At 33.0% G+C, this 22,255-nt stretch overlaps 1 protein-coding gene across 1 annotated transcript; it reads right to left on the bottom strand.

Annotated features, from left to right (window-relative positions):
* Window positions 1-3,037: 3,037 nt before the first annotated feature.
* Window positions 3,038-12,720, bottom strand: LOC143048611 (uncharacterized). Its single transcript, XM_076222395.1, has 5 exons — window positions 12,552-12,720; window positions 9,229-10,851; window positions 5,164-5,850; window positions 4,496-4,613; window positions 3,038-3,240 (listed from the first exon to the last, which is right to left on the bottom strand). The coding sequence occupies exons 1-5, from the start codon at window positions 12,637-12,639 to the stop codon at window positions 3,195-3,197; spliced, it is 2,562 nt and encodes an 853-aa protein (XP_076078510.1). The 5' UTR covers window positions 12,640-12,720; the 3' UTR covers window positions 3,038-3,194.
* Between the last annotated feature and the right edge of the window lie 9,535 nt (window positions 12,721-22,255).

Raw genomic sequence — 22,255 nt, 5'->3', positions numbered from 1 at the left:
AAAGCCTTTTTAAGGATACTTTGTATGAAGAAACATGAATCATCATTTGAATTCGCGGCAACATTAGATTACATATATTCCCATAAAGACATACAGAAGTTTTATATCAAGGAGAATGCCTAGAACTGAAATAATCATATGAAGTCAAAAAGAAGGGAGACCGGGAGTGTTGACGGATTAAGAGTCCACTGCTACACACGCACCACCAACTGTGCAAATTCCCACAGAAAAATTGTTTACGATCAATGACAATATACATTTATGCAATGCATCTTTAAATCATGAAAATTGTAGTTAATGCTGTATGTGCATATGAGGTCGTTGGATTGACAAAGGGAACCACCTGTACTACATGTACTCTGCTTGATAGCAGTTCAGATTTATATAGGACAACAGATGTATACAATATAATAGTATTGTTAATGGATACGTTTGTCATATTTAACAATACAAAACATTACTGTTGAGTCTTTTGTAGACAAAACGCGCGTCTGGCGTATATACAAAATTTAGTCCTGGTATATATGATGAGTTTATTTACGGGTACACGTTAATGACAGTAATCATGAAACACATTCATATTAAGAACAAATAAACTAAAATATCGTCAGGACCCTAAGTCCACCAAATAAGCACTGACTTATGTCGACGTTGTATGAACATTGATCAGCAACAAATCCAATTAACCTAACCGTCTATAAATTCTCTAAAGTGCACTTATTACAATACAAACGGAAATAAGACTTACAATATATATATATATATATATATATATATATATATATATATATATATATATATATATATATATTACGGATTACAAATGTGTCGAGGTTTGTGACTGGATAACAACACAGAGATGTCAGTATATATTCAGGAAACTGCCGGGATATATACGACGTTTTTGTCCCCAATTGGAACCTAAAAAACGTCATCATAACACCGGTTACTATGTGACGTAGTCAAAAACTATCAGACTGTCAGAGGCTCACAGAGGGAAAATAATGACGTGCTTCAGTCAATAATACATTTTTGATACAAAATCACGCAGTTTACACTTTTAATACTTAAATTTTATGTTAAAAGTATTATTATAAATTATTACATACACGATAAAATTATGTTCACAGCAAATTAGAAAATCCTTCACGTATGCCGAACATATCAGGTTGTGTTTTTCAATATATATGTGTTGTCAACAAATACCTGCACTGGAAAATAACATTAGGTCAGGGGTAATCCGTAATATATGTGTAATTCAGGTCTCAGAAAGGGTATATACTATGACATTCCCAGCTTAGGGCTTATATCCCCTTCGCCTTCGGCTCAGGGGATATAAACTCTAAGCCGGGAATGTCACAGTATATACCCTGTCTGAGACCTGAATATCATATAATATTATCATTCGTCTGGTCATACATTACTATATATATTATCAATGTAGAAATCACAGATTTCAATAAATCATTCATAGCAAGTTTTTTTTTACTAAACCATCCTTTTGAAAAGATACTCGAACCGTAAATTTTTCTACAAATCGTATTTCTACTATCAAAGAATAAAACACCTCATTCCAAAACCAAATACAGCTTACAGGATTCATACAAATAATGATATGAATCGTGTATGCCCATATATGAGAATGTTTACAAAGTAGAAATTTATAAATGCAATATAATAGAAACTACTAGTGGAAAATAAACATGACATATGACAACACATATTCTTTATAAATGCAAAGTTTTTGTGCTGATTTTATAAATGTACCATTATAATTTCATTCTCCCATAATATGACACACAACATCTAGTTTGTATGCAGATGAATTTCACAAATAATAATTTGTAATATAGATTTTATTAACTTGCATTGGCATTTAAGTTCACACTTGTCGTCTGTTGATATTCTGTTGTTCACATGTTGTAATACACTATAATTATATTATTTGTTTATGTATTTCTGGTCTGAGTGTTTTTGCGTTTATGTGTACTGAATTTATGTCACGTATTGTTGCCATTTAAGTGGTATTTGTAACATTGAAATATCAGCTGGAGGTTTGGCTAACCATAAAACCAGGTTTAACCTACCTTTTGTTATCTTAAAATGACCTGTACCAAGTTAGGAACATGACAGTATTTATTAAAGTCCGTTTCTATGTATGTTGGCGTTTGTTTTTCAATCAATTCAGTATTTGTGTTGTTCCGTCGTGAGATAGTTTTACTGAACAACGGTATACTACTATTGCCATCTCCTACTTAAACAATTTTATTTATTGACTTCGAAGATTCGCGTCTTTGACTTTAACTGGTTTCACAACCGTTCCCGCAAAACCCATCACAACAGCTAAATAATCATTCATTGGGTTGTTGAGCAGTATATAAACGGCAGTTTATGAAACAATTATTTTCAAAATGACTGTCATAGAAACATATATATATTCTCTAGTATTTCTACTATATCTTGTATCTAGTTGTCAGGTCATGTTGAATTACCATTACATTCATATCCGAATTATCCATCTTTGCAATTTTTTTTATAATAACCAACAACTTTTTATATGAAATAGGAGACCCTTTCGTCGGGTTGTCGTCTCTTTGGCACTATCCCCTTTCCATTCTCAATGATCTATAAAATGTTTTTTAATAGACCAATACCATAAGTGTCCCGTGTGTTCTAGTTTCTGGATAATGTTATCTTGTTCATTTAACAATAAAATGATCATATCTGTAATATTCTTTGAGTTTGTTATTTACCTTGTTTTGAAAAATCATATACTAAGTCTTATTTGTTTTAATTATGAATTTTTCGAAACAATAAGGTTTTTCATATCCTAGGCATAGATTACCGTAGCAACACTTTGCGCGCAACTTTTTGGAATATTGGATCCTCAATGCTCTTCAACTTTATACTTGTATGGCTTTCTTTCTTATTTGATCTGCGTATTACTGATGAGTCTTATGCAGCCGAAACGCTCGTCTGACGTATCAAATGATACGTCTGTTACCTTTGATAACTATTGCAAAAAAAGAAGAGTCTATACAACAGCAAATCTGCGCTGTAGTTAATTTGACCTAAGCGAGTTTTAATTTATTTGTACTTTATGTAGTTATAAGCAGTATAAGACACAATTAACTATAAATATATATATATTTCTATTGTTTTGATTGCTTTGCTTGGTGTAGTCATCTTACGGTTCAGTATTGTATATTCTTCATACTGAAGGCATTGTCCTTATTACTCCTGAAACGAAATATATAGTATCTAGTAATAGCGCTATACTATACTAATAATATATTTGGCATATGAATAAAGTAAAATCACAAAAAACTGAACTGTGAGAAAATCAAAAACGGGAAATCACTAATTAAATGGAAAAATCAAAAGCTCAAACATATCGAACGAATGGATAACAACTGTAATATGCCTGACTTGGTACCTGCATTTTCGTATGTACAAAACGTTGGACTAAACCTGGTTTTGTAGCTAACTATAAGTTGTAAAAGGTACTATCTAGAACTTTTTACTTGTAAGGTAAAAGAAACAATCTTATTAAAAATAAAATGATGAAACTACATGAGAAAAATTCGCCAAGCAATATTAGGCAATTAAATGTCTTGATAAAGGGCTGATGAACGTATTATGAAAACGTCAAATGCACAAGAAGACAAAGTGCTGTTTGGCTCATAAAGCTTGCTCATGTTAATTTAAGATGGAGATAAAACTGGACCGCATGTCGTCATAATACATGCATTAAGTTCCCAAATAAAGGTAACAGTAGGCGACCGCTGTTCAATACTCATAAATTAATTAAACGCGCACAAACCAAAACAGAGCGAACCACAACTACTATAAGGGGAAAAAGGATCAACAGGAAGACTGAACTCCAACAAAAAAGAACGCCAACATACATATAAACGGACTATTTGATACAAATAAAATAATCTTGAATTGGTACAGGAAATTTTAAGACAAAAATGATTGATTGAACCTGTTTTTATAGATAGCAAAACAATTATAACTACTTATCTCAGATAATGCTGACTTATTTAGCCAGTCCTCACTTTGTCCTTGCGTGATATGGACGTTTATATTCTCTTCCAAGCCTCTTTGACACAGACCTTTTAGTTTTAGGTCGGAATAATTGGTAGCACTTGTCTGTATTTTAGCTTAATAGTTTTATTACGTGTTTAGTTTTAACTAATATATTTATTAGTTGCATCTTAGCCCTGTGTTTTGTCTGTCCCTTTGTTATCTTCCACTTCACTTATCATATTCTATGAATTAAGACATATCTATTATCATTAATTCAAGAGTGAAAACAAATGTCAAAAATGTTATGTGTCAGTCAAAACCTTTCATAAAATATGAAAATATGTTTGAATATATATTTGTTTACTTTTAGTATATAAAATATACCTATTCAAAACATGCTTGAAAATTGTTATCATAATGTCAAATTTTGAATTCTTAAATATATATTAGTCTCATACTATACCTTCGTCTATATATAAAATACGCCAACACGACTATTAAAATCACAGTAACCACACATCCAATAGATATTCCTGTCACAGAACCACTAGACAATCCGGTCTGCTTAGCAGGTTGTTTTACTACAGTGATCAAAAGAAAGGATAAAATATTTATATAATAACATGTAGATAATGATTCTACCAAAAAAAAAAGAACCAAAGTGGGTAATTTTGCTTTAATAGCTTGAAATGCTATTGAAATATTTACATGTAGCACACTACATTCCACAATAACGAGCTAATTTTATTAATGCAAATATGTTTTTTCTTCATTCAGCTTTGGAATTTGTAAAAAATAGAATTCACATCTTTTCAAAAATGTACGGCCAAATAAAAGTATGTGTAAAGTGTACAGGTTATGATAGTATCTGTATTAAGATGATTCAGTGTCGGAAAGCAATCACGTGAATATAGTAAGTTTTGATTTTCTTTTGCAGCGACTATCCTGTTTTGAACATTTACAGTGGAAGTCTATTTTGGGCTCTACCTATCACTTAGTGTCTGTTATTGAGTAATTGAATTATGTTCTCCTACAATGTTTACCTCTGTCACTTTTATATGAACCATACATACATGTTTTGCTTACATGGACATTGAAACTTTATGTTTGAGCACAAAGTACTATATTTACCTTCACAGAATGTACCTTTCCATTCCGGTTTACATCCCTGTGAACACATACCGTTACCTTTACATTTCCCTTTTAGGCACGATTCACTACATTTTTGAAAACATTGTTTTCCATAATAACCATTTAAACAGTTTATACAGTTTCCGTCTGATGGATTACACGACGTCAATGTGTTATCCGCTAAAGCACATTTTCCACAAGATTTATTACAAAATGGTCCAAATTGACCAGTAGCGCAAGGTTCGATACAGGTACCACTATATTTTTCACATATATATCCATTCGAGGAACTATTTTTACAGTGTTTACTGCACGTTTGGTTGCAATTAAAACCGAATCTTGAAGGCGGACAAACAGAATTCGTAAAATTCATTGTGCAGTGAGTTTTATTACATGGAGGTGATATATGAAGGCATCGGCCGGTCACTGGATGGCATATCAAACAATTTTCCGGACAAGATACATCGCAGTTTCTTCCGTATTTTCCAGGCGTACAACCCGACATACAAACACCTTTTTGGTCGCACTTTCCACCCATACATTGGCTGCATGATTCATTACAGTATCGCCCAAAGTTTCCATCCACACACCCGGACATGCACCCTCCTTGTCTATCACATTTCCCATCCATGCAATTGTTACAAAATCGAGAGCATCGTGGACCAAAGTGACCATCCATGCAACCATCTAACGAGAAAAAAAAAGCAGTAAATAATTAAAGCATGATACAGCATGTCAAAAGTAGAATTAATTGATAGTTTCTTTTATTTAAAGGCCCAGTAAATGTTGATATAAACTAATGTAAGATAATAATGTAAGATAATTAATGTAATAATTTTTAAAGACCGAGTTTAATTCTAATCTTTTTTTTAAAATCATTTCAGATGAGAAGTACTAAAATAATTTGTTTCCATTGAAATTAATAAAAATAATAAATACATTGTTAAAAAAAAACCCAAAAAACAAAAACATTGCCTGAAATAATTTCACAAAAAATCCGAGTAAGTACTTGACTTTGTGTACTCAATTATACATCGCATGTGTGAGTATCGTATTTGCACAAGCACAATTTTTTTGTGAATAAAAAAAAAAAAGAAACATCCTTTTATTTGTCCGATTTTTATTACTTTGAATAATAACAAGAAGTAATTGTAACAGGATGCTGTTACGAAGTCTCCCAAACAAAGCTCCCATAACTCGCCATTCATATGGTCCCATGTTCATTTGATTTGATTTTTTGTCCCATACAAGAATATATATGGCTTACGAGTAGGGATCTCCACCATTTACAAGTATTCAAACAAGAGGGGGTGGTGGTGACCCCCAGGAAATTTACCTACATTTCATTTGATTTGTTTTCTTGTCCCCTACAAGAATGTATATGGTTAAAGGGTGTGGATCTGGACCGTTTACAAGATAATAGCACATTCTCAAATTGAACAGGATGGGGCTACCCCCAGGAACTTCCCTTTAATTTTATTTGATTAGCTTTATTGTCCCATACAAGAATATATATGGTTTAGGGGTGGGGATATTGACCGTTTACAAGTTTCCATACAAGAGGGGGTGGGGTGACCCCCTTGGGACTTCTTTCTTATTTCGTTTCATTTGTTTTATTGTCCCCTACAAGAATATATATGGTTTAGGTGTGGGGATGTTGACCGTTTACAAGTTTTCAAACAAAAGGGGGTGGGGTAACCCCCTCCGGACTTCCCTTTTATTTCATTTCATTTGTTTTATTGTTCCCTACAAGAATATATATGGTTTAGGGATGGGGATGTTGACCGTTTACAAGTTTTCAAATAAGAGGGGTGGGGTGACCCCATAGGGACTTCCCTTTAATTTCATTTCATTTGTTTTATTGTCCCCTACAAGAATATATATGGTTTAGGGGTGGGGATGTTGACCGATTACAAGTTTTGAAACAGGAGGGGTAGGGTGACCCCCTAGGGACTTCCCTTTAATTTCATTTCATTTGTTTTATTGTCCCCTACAAGAATATATATGGTTTAGGGGTGGGGATCTGGACCGTTTACAAGATAATAGCACATTCTCAAATGGAACGGGGTGGGGATGACCCCCGGGGACCTCCCTTTAATTTAATTTGATTTGTTTTATCGTCCCATTTAAGAATATATATGGTTTAGGGGTGGGGATCTGGATCATTTACAAGATATAAGCATATTCTCAAATTGAAGGGGTTGGGGATGAACTCCCAGGGACTCCCCCTATATTTCATGTGATTTGTTTAATTGTCCTATAATCAATTCTGAAGACTGCATGTATCTATCACTTACAGTTTTCAAGTTACATTCATTTGAAAATTTTAGAAAATAAAATCCCATAGGGTTCTATAGTAAACCCCTCCCTCCTTTCTACCCCCCAAAATACCCCTTAATAGACCCCAATGCACAAACGAAAGATTGATGGCTCACCTAGACATATTACTCTACCATTTTATGAAATTCTAGGTCAATCTGACAAGCGGTTTTGGAGAAACGCTGCGGACAAGTTCATTTTTAAAGTGGCGGAAGAAGAAGAAGAAGAAGAAGAAGAAGAAGAAGAAGAAGAAGAAGAAGAAGAAGAAGAAGAAGAAGAAGAAGAAAAAGAAAAAGAAGAAGAAGAAGAAGAAGAAGAAGAAGAAAAATAATAAGAAGAAAAATAATAAGAACTGAGCAAAAACAATAAGTCTTGGGAGACTTAAATATAAATGAGACCACAACCGATATAAATTATATAGCATATGATAGTAAGTTGTATGCAAGTTATAAGTAAAAAAATCCTATCAAATGGTCATACAACAAGTGAAACTGCGAGCTACTGCTCACTGATGATACCCCCGCCGCAAGTGGATAATATTAATAGTGTAAAAATATGCAAGTGTTCGGTAAACAGGAAGTTGTCAAGTGATGAATCTGAAAACGCATCACACGGTATAGCTGACTTATATAAATCCTGAAACCAAATTTCAGAAATCCTTGTATTGTAGTTCCTGAGAAAAAAGTGACGAAAATTTTCAACTTGGCTATCATGTGTAAAATCATACAAGTGTTCGGTAAACAGGAAGTTGTCGAGTGATGAATCTGAAAACGTATCACACGGTATAGCTGACTTATATAAATCCTGAAACCAAATTTCAGAAATCCTTGTATTGTAGTTGCTGAGAAAAATGTGACGAAAATTTTCAACTTGGCTATCATGTGTAAAATCATACAAGTGTTCGGTAAACAGGAAGTTGTCAAGTGATGAATCTGAAAACGCATCACACGGTATGGCTAACATATATAAATGTTGATACCAAATTACAGAAAGGGTGGATGTGTAGTTCCTGAGAAAAATGTGACGAAAATTTTCAACTTGGCTATCATGTGTAAAATCATACAAGTGTTCGGTAAACAGGAAGTTGTCAAGTGATGAATCTGAAAACGCATCACACGGTATGGCTAACATATATAAATGTTGATACCAAATTACAGAAAGGGTGGATGTGTAGTTCCTGAGAAAAATGTGACGAAAATTTTCAACTTGGCTATTATGTGTAAAATCATACAAGTGTTCGGTAAACAGGAAGTTGTCAAGTGATGAATCTGAAAACGCATCACACGGTATGGCTAACATATATAAATGTTGATACCAAATTACAGAAAGGGTGGATGTGTAGTTCCTGAGAAAAATGTGACGAAAGTTTCATGGGACGGACTGACTGACGGACGGACTGACGGACGGACTGACGGACGGACTGACGGACGGACTGACGGACTGACGGACGGACAGACAGAGGTAAAACAGTATACCCCCCCTTTTTTAAAGCGGGGGTATAAAAAATATTATGATGACTTAAAGCTAATTCATTTGTCATCATTGTGTCTTAAAAAAAAGCGGAATTATACAGATTATCTTTTGATTACATTGTTGCTATTAACTTTACATTTGTTTAATCAACAATCAAATGTTGACTTAATTTATTTTTTAGTTAACCCTCAAGGGTATACTTTCCAATGTTTTCATGAAACTCTAAATACCAATGATAATAAAGCACATTACTATGGACTATAATATATATACCTTCACAGATACCAGTTGTTTGATTACATGTTCCTCCAAGACAGTTACCGCAACCAAAATAGCAGCTGTGACCATAATATCCAGGGTTACATTTAATGCAACCACCAGAAAACTGATCACACGTTTTGTTTAAACAATAACTGGAACAAGTCAACCTACAGATGTCACCTGTCAAACCATCTTTGCATCCATGTATGCATGTGCCATTGGTCGGGTCACAGAGACCATCAATACAGCTAGTGTCACATCGTCGATCGCATGTCCCTAAACTGTAAGGATTATCATACCATCCCTCCTTACAACCTTTCAGACAACGTCCTGTACGGCCATTACATTCATCATATAAACAATTTTCACATCGTGCGCAAAACTTTTCAAGTATGGGTTTGTAAAACCCACTATCACACTCATCGCAACCGGCAGCTTCAAAATTATTGATATTATCCTTAAACTGTGAACATTTGGAACAGTGTGGCGTAAGGAGTGAACATCCATATTTGCATGTGGAATAATACCAATCAGGTTCACACCCATACGGACATACACCGGTTGTTGAATTACATACAGTGTCATTTCCGATACAATGGCTGCTGCATTTATCAACACAGTGCGTCCCGTAATATCCTGGCTCACACCCGTCTAAACATAACCCTGTAGTATTATCACAATTTAAATGTCCACCTTTACAATTGTCACTACATCTACAACATCCTCCTATTTTCGGATACCAACCAGGATGTTTACATTCGACACAATGCGACCCTGATTCATGTTTAAAACATTGGTCCACGTCACATGTACATTGGTCACCGAATAAACCAGAATTGCACCGAGTACATTTTTCGCCACTTCGTTCACATTTTGTACAATTAGACGGACAAGAACTTTCGCAATATCGACCATAATATCCTTCTGAGCATACATTACACGTAGTATTATCAATGCAGGAATCACAGTTGTCAATACATGTATCATTACAGTCTTTTCCATACCAGCCTTTTGAACAGGAACAAGAACCATCAAACATTGAACAAATCGAATTTCGACAATTAACTGGGCATCGAAGTTCACACTTTTCTCCAAACCAGCCTTTCGAACATTCATAACATGTATCATTCCTTGAACAAGAGTCACAGTGTGCTATGCAGTTAAATTGACAGTTGGAACCACCGAACCCAGGTTTACATCCCCAACAAGTGCCATAATGTCGTTGACAAGCCGATTTGCACCGGTCACTACAATTGTTTTCACAATAATTTCCCCAAAACCCATAATTGCAGCCATATGAACATTCACCGGTTTGTCGATCACAGCCAGCAACCGCGTTGCAATTTGAGGGACAATTCTTGTCACAATTATCGCCGTAGTAAGGGCTCTTGCAAGATAAACAAATTCCACTTTGATTACAATACTTATCGTGACATCTTTCCGAGCAGCTTTCTGTACAGTTTACACCATAATAATGAGTCTTACAATTTGTACATTCGCCAGTGATTCGATCACATCTATAATAGCAGTTGTTTGGACACGTCGAGTTACAATCGGATCCATAAAACCCATTCGTGCAACTTCCGTTACAATAGCCAGTATCATTAAAACATCTGTCAGAACAATTTATACAATCTGAAACAAACAATAATTTTACTCAATATTTTTGAAACGATATAGTTTCTTATGATATTTATAATTAAGTATTAGGTTAAATCATCTGATTTGAAACCAGGTCTATTGAATGATGCATTAGATAGGTCACCGGCAAGACTTTAAACGAAACGCGCGTCTGTTGTACATCCTGTTTATTCTAGTATCTATAATGAGATTATATATATATATTGAAATAGGAAGTTGTCCGAATCTATTGCATTTTCAAGAAACCAACATAAATGTACCGATGAATGAAGATGTGTGGCATACGACTTTGAGAAAGCAACATATAGACACATAAACAAATTAGAAAAAAACAGTACAAATTCGTTAAATGCGGTTGGAAATGGGGGCGATTTACTCCTTGATGTATGTAGACTCCCAAATGTCTTTTGGTTTTTGTCACGTGTATGTTTTGATTTTAAAATACTAATGATTATAAGTTCTTTGAAAGAAGTGTTAACACATTTTTTTTTAACTTTTCATATCATTTTTTGACAGCTCCACGAAGTGCTCAATAATGTAGATGCTATGTAACTTGTAAGTCAACTAGCCACCAACCAGAGAACAAAATATAAGGCTAAAATTAGTAAACCACACTTTAAAGTAAATATATAAGTTATAAGTACCATATTGATCATTGTTAAAATAACGGTATGTATAATTGACAAACAATTATTTAGATTTGCATATTCTGTTTTACACGAATACTATCTGCAAGAATGACGACAAGAGACAATGTTGGGTTTCTATTCTATATATATAACATTTAAAATACATAAAATACATAAAGTGCATTTTGAAATATATGTTTCTCCTAAAATTTGAATATTTCTGTTCTGAGACATTTGAATGACCATGCAACTATAAAATGACTAATAGCAAATTTAAAGCAGTAGCAGTAAATTATCTACGACCACTTCTATTTATTATCCTATTTTATCAAATTGTAGATTCCTATCTTATTCCAAATCAATTTCTCTTATACATATTTATTGGACAATTTCATTCGTTTTTCAGAAATTAACAGTGCTAACTGATATATTGCTAATTAAAAAGCTATAGTATCAAAAACACGTTTTCAAATATTTAGCGTTGTAAGATACACGATTGCTTTTCTTCTTTTAAAGAAACAACTTGTGTTTTTTTTTCGTACAAAGGTCCATATAAACGGTGTTTATCATATAAAATAAGAAAAAAATGTGGTATGATTACCAAAGTGACAGTTCTCAAATGACACAGAAATTAACAACTATCGGTCACAGGACGGCATGAAACAATGAGTTAAACCAATAACGTATAGTCGGCTATAAAAGGCCCCGTACTGACAAATGAAAACTATTCAATTGAGAAAACTAACGACCTGATTTATGTAAAAAAAATAATGAACGAAAATCAAGACCATTTTCTATTTTTTTTTTTAAAGAATTCAACCTTTTCTCTTAACCTTTTCAACGTCCCTGAACAATCACTGTATATAAACCTTCTCAGGTAATAAAGTAATAAATAGGTGAGTCAACCTTTGTGATACGCTTACTTCACCTTAACCTTGCATTAATATATGTTACCTAATATAGTATACATACAATGAGATAAAAATAAATGTTAAACATTAATGTACGCTATCGTGAAAATCCTGCATTTATTCTTATAATCATAATAATTAATTATATTCATACCTTGATTATTTTCACAGTGTATGCTTGTTATAGATACGGATACGACAGTTAATCCAAATAAAATTACTTGTAAACATGTTACTTTCATGGTGGCTACAGATGAGTGGAGATATTATTGCTGCACGTGATTTTATAATCTACTTTAACATTTCACAATAATAATAACAATAAAATTGCTTTAAAATCAGTTAGTGGATTCCCCCATATTTGTTATTTATCAATTCATAATATTTTTGTGACAAGGTAGGTCAAAGACATGTTATCTACCGCAAAATAAGATATTACTAAACTAAAAAAGAAACGTTCGGACTAGTTCACTTGATCCAAGTACATATAGAGACTTTAAACATTGTCCCTTTAAATTATTGATTCATTCATTGTTTCTGGCATTAGTTTCGTATTTGAATGCTAATGATGCTGTTTTATCTGGTCACTGAAAGGGCACAGACAAGATAAACAAAACGATCTTCAATTTATCAATAATCGTCTGATTACCTAATATAAGTTGTTTTGTTTTAAAGAATTCTTGGCAGAGGAATACATGTATAAGTTAAACAAATTTAATATTCTAACAACCCCATGCTTATTGTAATAATTCGCATCTTTTTTAAATTTGGAAATGACGCAAATTAGTTAGTAGCCATGCTTTGAATGATATTTCAAAGTTAGTTATTATTTGCCAGCTTAAAAAACAAATTTACACAGAGAACTGGCTGTTGTATAGAAATGTCATCACTTTGATTTCTTTCATACTAAAGATGTGCATTCGTTTGCATGTGCGAGATGCATAAGGCAAAACCATAACAAACAATAAAACAAGTGGAGCTGACCACAACCTGGCCAGAAATGTAAACGAATAATAAACAAAATGTCTGCCCTTATATTATTACACCTATACATTGCATTTATTGTATGATTGAATGTTCGCGTTCTGAATATATATGTAATATTCTACAATAAACGTTAAGAAAATAACAAACAATCAAGCAATCGTATTCGTTTCAACTTCTTTATTTAACCCCCAAACGAATAAAATAAAATTTCAAATGATTTATCATTCTACTGTTGAACTAAACATAGATAACAGAAACCGCCAAAATTATTGGACAGTATAACAAAAAGATAGCAGCAATCGCCGAGTATATTGAACAAACCAAACAAACCATTCAGCATCGCCTGACTCCTAAACACAGATAAAAAGACAAACAAACAATGAAAATTAAGAACGAATAACAAGTGATCCATCAAGCCTGATTTATTACTATCGACTGTTTGGCTACCACAATTAGTATAATATCAACATAAACACAAAGTGCAGATATTTTGTTCATTTGAATAAATTCTCTATTGGTCCAAAGGACTGACACGAAAATATAAATATTTTAATTCCTAGTCTTTCCTGTCTGTTTAAAGTATGGCGGTCGTTTGGAAACGCGATAGGTATGTATTTGCATGTTGGTCCAATCGGAATATTGGACGTTAATCGGTGTTGACGTTATGTCTAATATTCCGTGATAGGTGAGAGCCATGCTTTTTTCATGTTTTAGAAACTTTTTAACAATTATCTGACAGAAAGCACAGATGCCATGTTGAAAAAACAAAATGTTTGCCCCTTTCCATTAGAATAACATATAAATGTTAGTGTCAGTCTGTATTTAACTAAATAATTTTGCCTTTTGATCAGAAACTTCGTTTTGAATTTTCTAGAAGTTTGGTGTTTTTGTGATTCTACTTTTTACCATTTGCATTTTTTGTGAAATTGAATACCTTAACTAATCGTAAATGTTATACAAACTACAATCATTCGATTTGGTCAAATCGGAAAAAAGTTTAGGGAGCAATTTTCTTCATGATTGACTTGCGATTGTATAAACCGAATCGATAAGAAATAGCTATAAAATAAATTAGATAACAAGAATCGACACATATATTCTACGGTGCTCCCTTTACAAAAAGACAAACTTACAAGATAGAATGCACGAGTATGATACATGAATTGATACAGTTATGGCTTCCGTATATCACCAGGTGTAATTTGTTGATTGAGGATATTTGAAGCAACTTTAAGATGAAGAAAAAACCCAAATTACCGCAAATTGCCATTTTTGTTAATCGTTAGAAGATGGAAGTTATGACCAGAAGGTGTGCAAATGGTATTGAATAGAAGATGAATGTTTAGAAGGAGTGTATGTCCCTCTAATGATCATACCGATAACATTCAAACATATTTCGTGACACAAATTATATCGTAATAAGTAAATAGGCGATAGAGACGCACACAATTCAAATTTCAAATTTACGAAAGTGGAACTCCTCAATATATTTCTTCACCTGAAAAAAACATATGCTGTTGTGAAATATGTATGTAAAAGGGATAACGCAGGAAAGAAACCATAAAATGTATTTATAGTAGTGCTAAAGTAAACGACTGCACTTTATAACTTAATAACATAAACTAAGATATATCTGCCCTATAAAGTAGCATAACAAAGATTGCTCTTGCATAACGATCAAATAAATAAAGTTTAAATATCAAAATTCATTTTAATAAGTTACACTCAAGGACTTATAAACCCCTTTGAAAGTAAAATATATTTTGAAAGTACAGTTTTACCTAAGCTACTTTTAGTTTGGTTTAATGTTATACCTTTTTATCTTTATCGCCCACTGATAGTTATCTTAAATCAGGTAACAAGCATACGGAAATCCCAGTGAAAAATCCTTCATTCGTACATAACCTTTTCCACACATTTTCCTAAACTTTTCAAACTAACATAGTTTGTGTAATTGTCAATCAATTTGAAAGATGTGCACCTATACTGATGGAGGTGAGGATTTTTCTAATCTGAATATGTTTTAGAGAAGCCTTCCGACGGTACTGTCATGCTTTCTAAGACACACAACGGAGATTTGTTTTGTTTTTTGTTAACAATTATCAAAGTTACCAGGATTATAATTAAATACGCCAGGCGCGCGTTTCGTCTACATAAGACTCACCAGTGACGCTCATATCAAAATAGTTATAAAGCCAAACAAGTACAAAGTTGAAAAGCTTTGAGGACCCGAAATTCCAGACAGTTGTGCCAAAAAAGGCTTAGGTAATCTATTCCTTGGATAAGAAAATCTTTAGTTTTTCGAAAAATTTAAAGTTTTGTCAACAGAAAATTTATTGTGCGTGGCAGAAGATTAAAGACACTTCCGTATATAGTATCCTTTAAATGACAAAAGCGAATTTAAAGACACTAGAAAAACACTAACTTGCGCTCATGCGCTAAAACGTAACAAACAACAACAAGATTTACTACAACACTTTTGGACGAGATGGAAGAAGGAGTACCTTACATCACTACGAGAATTCAACAGAGCCAGTGGCAATAATTTACAGAGGATAAAGACCGGGGACATAGTACAGATTCATGATGACTCGCCTAGAACTGTATGGAACATTGGTATCATCGAGGACCTTGTGCGTGGTGGAGATGGTTTGGTGAGATCAGCAATAGTGCGTACAAAATTTGGACTTACGAATAGACCAATCGTCAAACTCTACCCACTAGAGATAAATTCAAATGACAATGATGAATCACAAATACTAAGAAGAAGTGTCCATTTACAAAACCGCAATCAGAGACTGTAATTATAATTGAGAACATTTTTCAAAGCAACTACTTTAACGAGTACAAATAACTAGAATACACAATTGATTGCTATTGATTAGTATGATAATGATCTTAAATTCACCATATCAAATAAACCTTCTTTTTTTGTCGAATGTAAAGAAAGTTGTTTTACTTGTCCCTAGCATACATGTATATATGAAAACGGGGATCGAAAATGAGAATATTTATAATTATCTACAAGTGACAAGGGTCGAAGATATATCCATATGCATGGAACTGTACTACCTTCAATTATGAGCAAAACTCATACTGTATTGTAAGCTATTGGCATGGAGATTACAAAATGTGAAACATTTCAATATAGAATACAAACGGCTTAACGTATGCTGAACGCACAAATCAAACAACAAAAACAGACAGAAACCAATCACTACCACTGTTATATTATATGTTATTGAATTATACATCTACATATAAATAATCGCAGTATCTTGATAGGTCCAAATTCTGGTTGTTGCCAAATAATACCAGACCACGGAAAGTGACGGAATCTGTTGACCCCTGGGGTAGTTGATTATATAGATTTTTACTTTCAGGGGTCAAAATAATTGAAAAGACCAAGAGCAAAACCTACTAAGATAGTCTACAAAGGTACAAACAGGGTAATAAATATATTAGAAAACCTTTTAGATACGCTAACGTGACCTTAAAATTGAATTGAAATACGTTATCCTGTTTTAAAGCAACATGATATAAGATATATATATATTTTTAATATTAAACGTATTTTATTAACAATCACCTGTTACATCAAAAATATTTAAATTAATACATGAACATAATCAAGAAATAATTTTCTTTTCGGCAAAATGCATAATAATTAATACTTAACATACCTTGATTTTTTTCACAATGTATATTGGTTATCGATACAAACATGAGAGTTATTCCAACTAAAACTAAATGTAAACAAGTGACTTTCATGGTGGTAACAGATTTGTGGAGATATCACTATTATCCGTGATTTTATAATATATGGCAATATTTCACAATAAATTATTTTAAAAGCAAAACATGCATTTCCCCCATATTTTTAATTCTCAAAATAGTTTTTGTGTGAAATAGGTTAATCAAGGTGACCTGTTATCTATTACAAACCAACAGATTACTAGGTTAGAAATAAACATATCATATAGGAATGTTCGGACTCGTGGACCTAATTCAATATCTTTTATATACCGCTGAAGTACGTCCATTATTCATAGTTCATTATTCATTATTGAATAATGAATAATGAAATAGTTCACTATTCACTATTCAATATTGAAAAATGAATAATGAAATGGTTTATGTTTTATTATTCAAATTGAAGCGGTGAATAGTGATTTTTTTTTTTTAAAATTGACTGTGACACTATAGCTATATTTTGATTCGAAATGACCATAAGACGGTTTACGGAGGACCTAAAAGCCACAATATGCATAAAAATAAGGAAATATAAAAAAGAAGATGTGGTATGATGGCCAATGAGACAAATATCCAGAAAGACCACAATAACACAGACATTTACAACTATAGCTCACCGTACAGCTTTCAACAATGAGCAAAGCCTATACCGCATAGTCAGCTATAAAAGGTTCCGCAACGAATATTAGAAGACCTAAATGCCAAAATACGCGTGAAAAAAAAGAAATAGCCAATTTTAAATAATGAAATAGATATTTTGAATAATAGATTGGAGTGCGGCGACCCTTTAGCCCCTAATTATAGATAAATCTTATATCTCATTCGAAAGCTGATTACAAGAGAACAAAATGTATATAGTCAGTATGTTCCGCAACGAATATTAGAAGACCTAAATGCCAAAATACGCGTGAAAATTAAGAAATAGCCAATTTCGAATAATGAAATGAATATTTTGAATAAAGGAATGGACTGAGGCGACCCTTTAGCCCCTATTATAGACAAACCTTATACCTCATTCGAAAGCTGATTACAAGACGAACAAAATGTATATAGTCAATATGTTCCGCAACGAATATTAGAAGACCTAAATGTTATACCTCATTCGAAAGCTGATTACAAGACGAACAAAATGTATATAGTCAATATGTTCCGCAACGAATATTAGAAGACCTAAATGCCGAAATACGCGTGAAAATTAAGAAATAGCCAATTTTGAATAATGAAATGGATATTTTGATTAATGTAATGGACTGCGGCGACCATTTAGCCCCTAATTATAGATAAACCTTATATCTCATTCGAAATCTGATTACAAGAGCAACAAAATGTATATAGTGAATATGTTCCGCAACGAATATTAGAAGACCTAAATGCCGAAATACGCATGAAAATTAAGAGATAGCCAATTTTGAATAATGGAAAGGATATTTTGAATAATGGAATGAACTGCGGCGACCCTTTAACCCCTAATCATAAATAAATCTTATACCTCATTCGAAAGCTGATTACAAGAGCAACAAAATGTATATAGTCAATATGTTCCGCAACGAATACTAGAAGACCTGATTGCCAAAATACGTGTGAAAATTAAGAAAAAGTCAATTTTGAATAATAGAATGGACCGTGGCGACCCTTTAGCCCCTCATTATTGATAAATCGTATACCTCATTCGAAAGCTGATTACAAGAGGAACAAAATGTATATAGTCAATATGTTCCACAACGAATATTAGAAGACCTAATTGCCAAAATACGCGTGAAAATTAAGAAAAAGTCAATTTTGAATAATGAAATGGATATTTTGAATAATGGAATGGACTGGCAGGACCTTTCAACCCTTAATTACAGATATATATTATACCTCAATCAAAAGCTTATTAAGAGAGGAACAAAAGGTGTATAGTCAATTTGTTCCGCAACGCATATAAGAGAAGTAACAAAGGACTTAAAGATCGAATTACGCGTGAACATTGAGAAATAGCCAATTTTGAATAATGAAATGGATATTTTGAATAATGGAATGGACTGCAGCGATCCTTCAGCCCCTAATTACAGATATATATTGTACCTCAATCGAAAGCTTATCAAGAGAGGAACAAAAGGTTTATAGTCAATTTGTTCCGCAACGCATATTAGAGGAGTAACGAAGGACTTAAAGATCGAATGACGCGTGAACATTGAGAAATAGCCAATTTTGAATAATGAAATGGATATTTTGAATAATGGAATGGACTGGCAGGACCTTTCAACCCCTAATTACAGATATATATTATACGTCAATCGAAAGCTTATTAAGAGAGGAACAAAAGGTATATAGTCAATTTGTTCCGCAACACATATAAGAGAAGAAACAAAGGACTTAAAGATCGAATTACGCGTGAACATTGAGAAATAGCCAATTTTGAATAATGAAATGGATATTTTGAATAATGGAATGGACAGGCAGGACCCTTCAGCCCCTTATTACAGATATATATTGTACCTCAATCGAAAGCGTATCAAGAGAGGAACAAAAGGTTTATAGTCAATTTGTTCCGCAACGCATATTAGAGGAGTAACGAAGGACTTAAAGATCGAATTACGCGTGAACATTGAGAAATAGGCAATTTTGAATAATGAAATGGATATTTTGAATAATGGAATGGACTGGCAGGATCCTTCAGCCGCTAATTACAGATATATATTATACCTCAATCGAAATCTTATCAAGAGAGGAACAAAAGTTATATAGTCAATTTGTTCCACAACGCATATTAGAGGAGAAACGAAGGACTTAAATATCGAATTACGCGTATTTTGGCATTTGATCCTCCGTAAACACTCTAATGGTCATTGCGGCACATATCGTTTATACTCAGTTTATTCCTCTATCAATAAGCTTTAATGTAGTGTATAAATTTTGCCTTGATAAAGGACTGAAGGGTTCCAGCAGTCCATTCCATTATTCAAAATTGGCTATTTCTTAATTTTCACGCGTATTTCGGCATTTAGGTCTTCTAATATTCGTTGCGGAACATATTGACTATAAACATGTTGTTCCTCCTGTAATCAGCTTTCGAATGAGATATAAGGTTTATCTATAATCAGGGGCTAAAGGGTCGCAGCAGTCCATTCCATTATTCAAAATATCCATTTCATTATTCGAAATTGGCTATTTCTTAATTTTCACGCGTATTTTGGCATTTAGGTCTTCTAATATTCGTTGTGAAACATATTGACTATATACATTTTGTTCCTCTTGTAATCAGCTTTCGAATGAGATATAAGATTTATCTATAATTAGGGGCTAAAGGGTCGCCGCACTCCATTCCATTATTCAAAATATCCATTTCATTATTTAAAATTGGCTATTTCTTTTTTTTTCACGCGTATTTTGGCATTTAGGTCTTCTAATATTCGTTGCGGAACCTTTAATAGCTGACTATGTGGTATGGGCTTTGCTCATTGTTGAAGGCTGTACGGTGAGCTATAGTTGTTAATGTCTGTGTCATTGTGGTCTTTCTGGATATTTGTCTCATTGGCAATCATACCACATCTTCTTTTTTATATTTCCTCATTTTTATGCATATTGTGGCATTAAGTTCCTCCGTAAACCGTCTTATGGTCATTTCGAATCAAAATATAGCTATAGTGTCACAGTCATTTTTTTTTTATATTATTTTCACTATTCACCGCTTCAATTTGAATAATGAAACATAAACCATTTCATTATTCAATATTCATTTTTCAATATTGAATAGTGAATAGTGAACTATTTTATTATTCATTATTGAATAATGAATAATGAACTATGAATAATGGACGTACTTCAGCGCGGTCTTATTAAGATTTGGATGTTAACTGATGCCTCAAACTTTTTTTCATTTTATTTGATTTGAATCACATATTACACAAACATAGTTTCCGCCATTAATTTCTGCTAATCGTTCTCTGAAAATCAACGTTTTTCTCTGGCAGCTCTCGACACGAATGCATTATAACTTAAGGCTCTCGTCTTTTTGTAATTTCGAAATGCTCCAAAAATTGAGTAAGCATTCATATTTAGCGATTAAAATTTTAACTTTTTAAATTTTGACATTTAATTGCGATCGGAAAGATTTGATACAAATGGATGACTATTTTAAAATAGTGACGAAACATGCGGTATTACAAAATATACCCAACTAATTTAGAAATGTAACATATTATTCATTTGTCACTATTGTTGAAATTTTTTTTATATTTATAATTTAAGATGAGAGTTACGTAGAGGGAGCGTATTTGTATAGATTGCTACAAGTTAAGTGTGTTTATGTGTGTGGGTGTTTGTGTGTACTGATTTAATTTAATCATCAGCAAACGATAACAATCAAATATATTTCGTAACACGCGTGCGATAAAATTCCTAAATTGTAATACTACTTTAGGTGAACTTATATTTAAATAAATTTTAGAAATTAGAACTGTTCAACATATTTCGTCATCTCAGGAAAATACGTTGTAACCAGTTTATAAATACAGGTATGATAAAATAGTTTTCTCAGGAGTAAAACCATAAAAATCAAGGAACAAAATAAGCTAAATAATATTGATAGGTTAATTGTGCTCCTTTTCGAGATATTTATGTTGTTTTAAAATGGTGTGAAAAGGCTGAATCGGAATTTTACCTTATATTTGCAATGGTTCGATAATAATTCGATTTGAGTCTCAAATCGAAAGAAAAAGACCTAGAATCTGCTTAAATTTTGATAAATGACCATTTAATGAATTATTGAAGACCAATGTAAAAAGTTTTGTGCGGTTATGCAGTTGTAAACTTGAATTCTACTGGCTGCCTTGCCATCTGCTAAATAACCATGTTCGCCGTACACAACCCAATCAAATTGTCCCAATAGAAGAAACCTTCTTACAAAACATGTGCATGTAGCCAATCAGAAATCGCGTTGTAATATGTTGACCTTTAACCAATGTGCTCAAACTATTGACCTGAAATCATGTGTGCTATAAAAAGAACAAAGTAAGGTACACGCTGTCTTGTGATAACCTTCATGTATTGCCCTACATAAGACCAGTTGACCTGTTAGCCTGTCCGCTCGTGGAAATTTCCACTGGTTGACATCTATACATGCATGACGCAATC

This window comes from Mytilus galloprovincialis, chromosome 10, assembly GCF_965363235.1.
Source record: "Mytilus galloprovincialis chromosome 10, xbMytGall1.hap1.1, whole genome shotgun sequence".
Lineage (NCBI taxonomy): Eukaryota > Metazoa > Mollusca > Bivalvia > Mytilida > Mytilidae > Mytilus > Mytilus galloprovincialis.
Note: the sequence above shows the minus strand (reverse complement) of the source record. Positions and strands in the feature narration are given on the sequence as shown.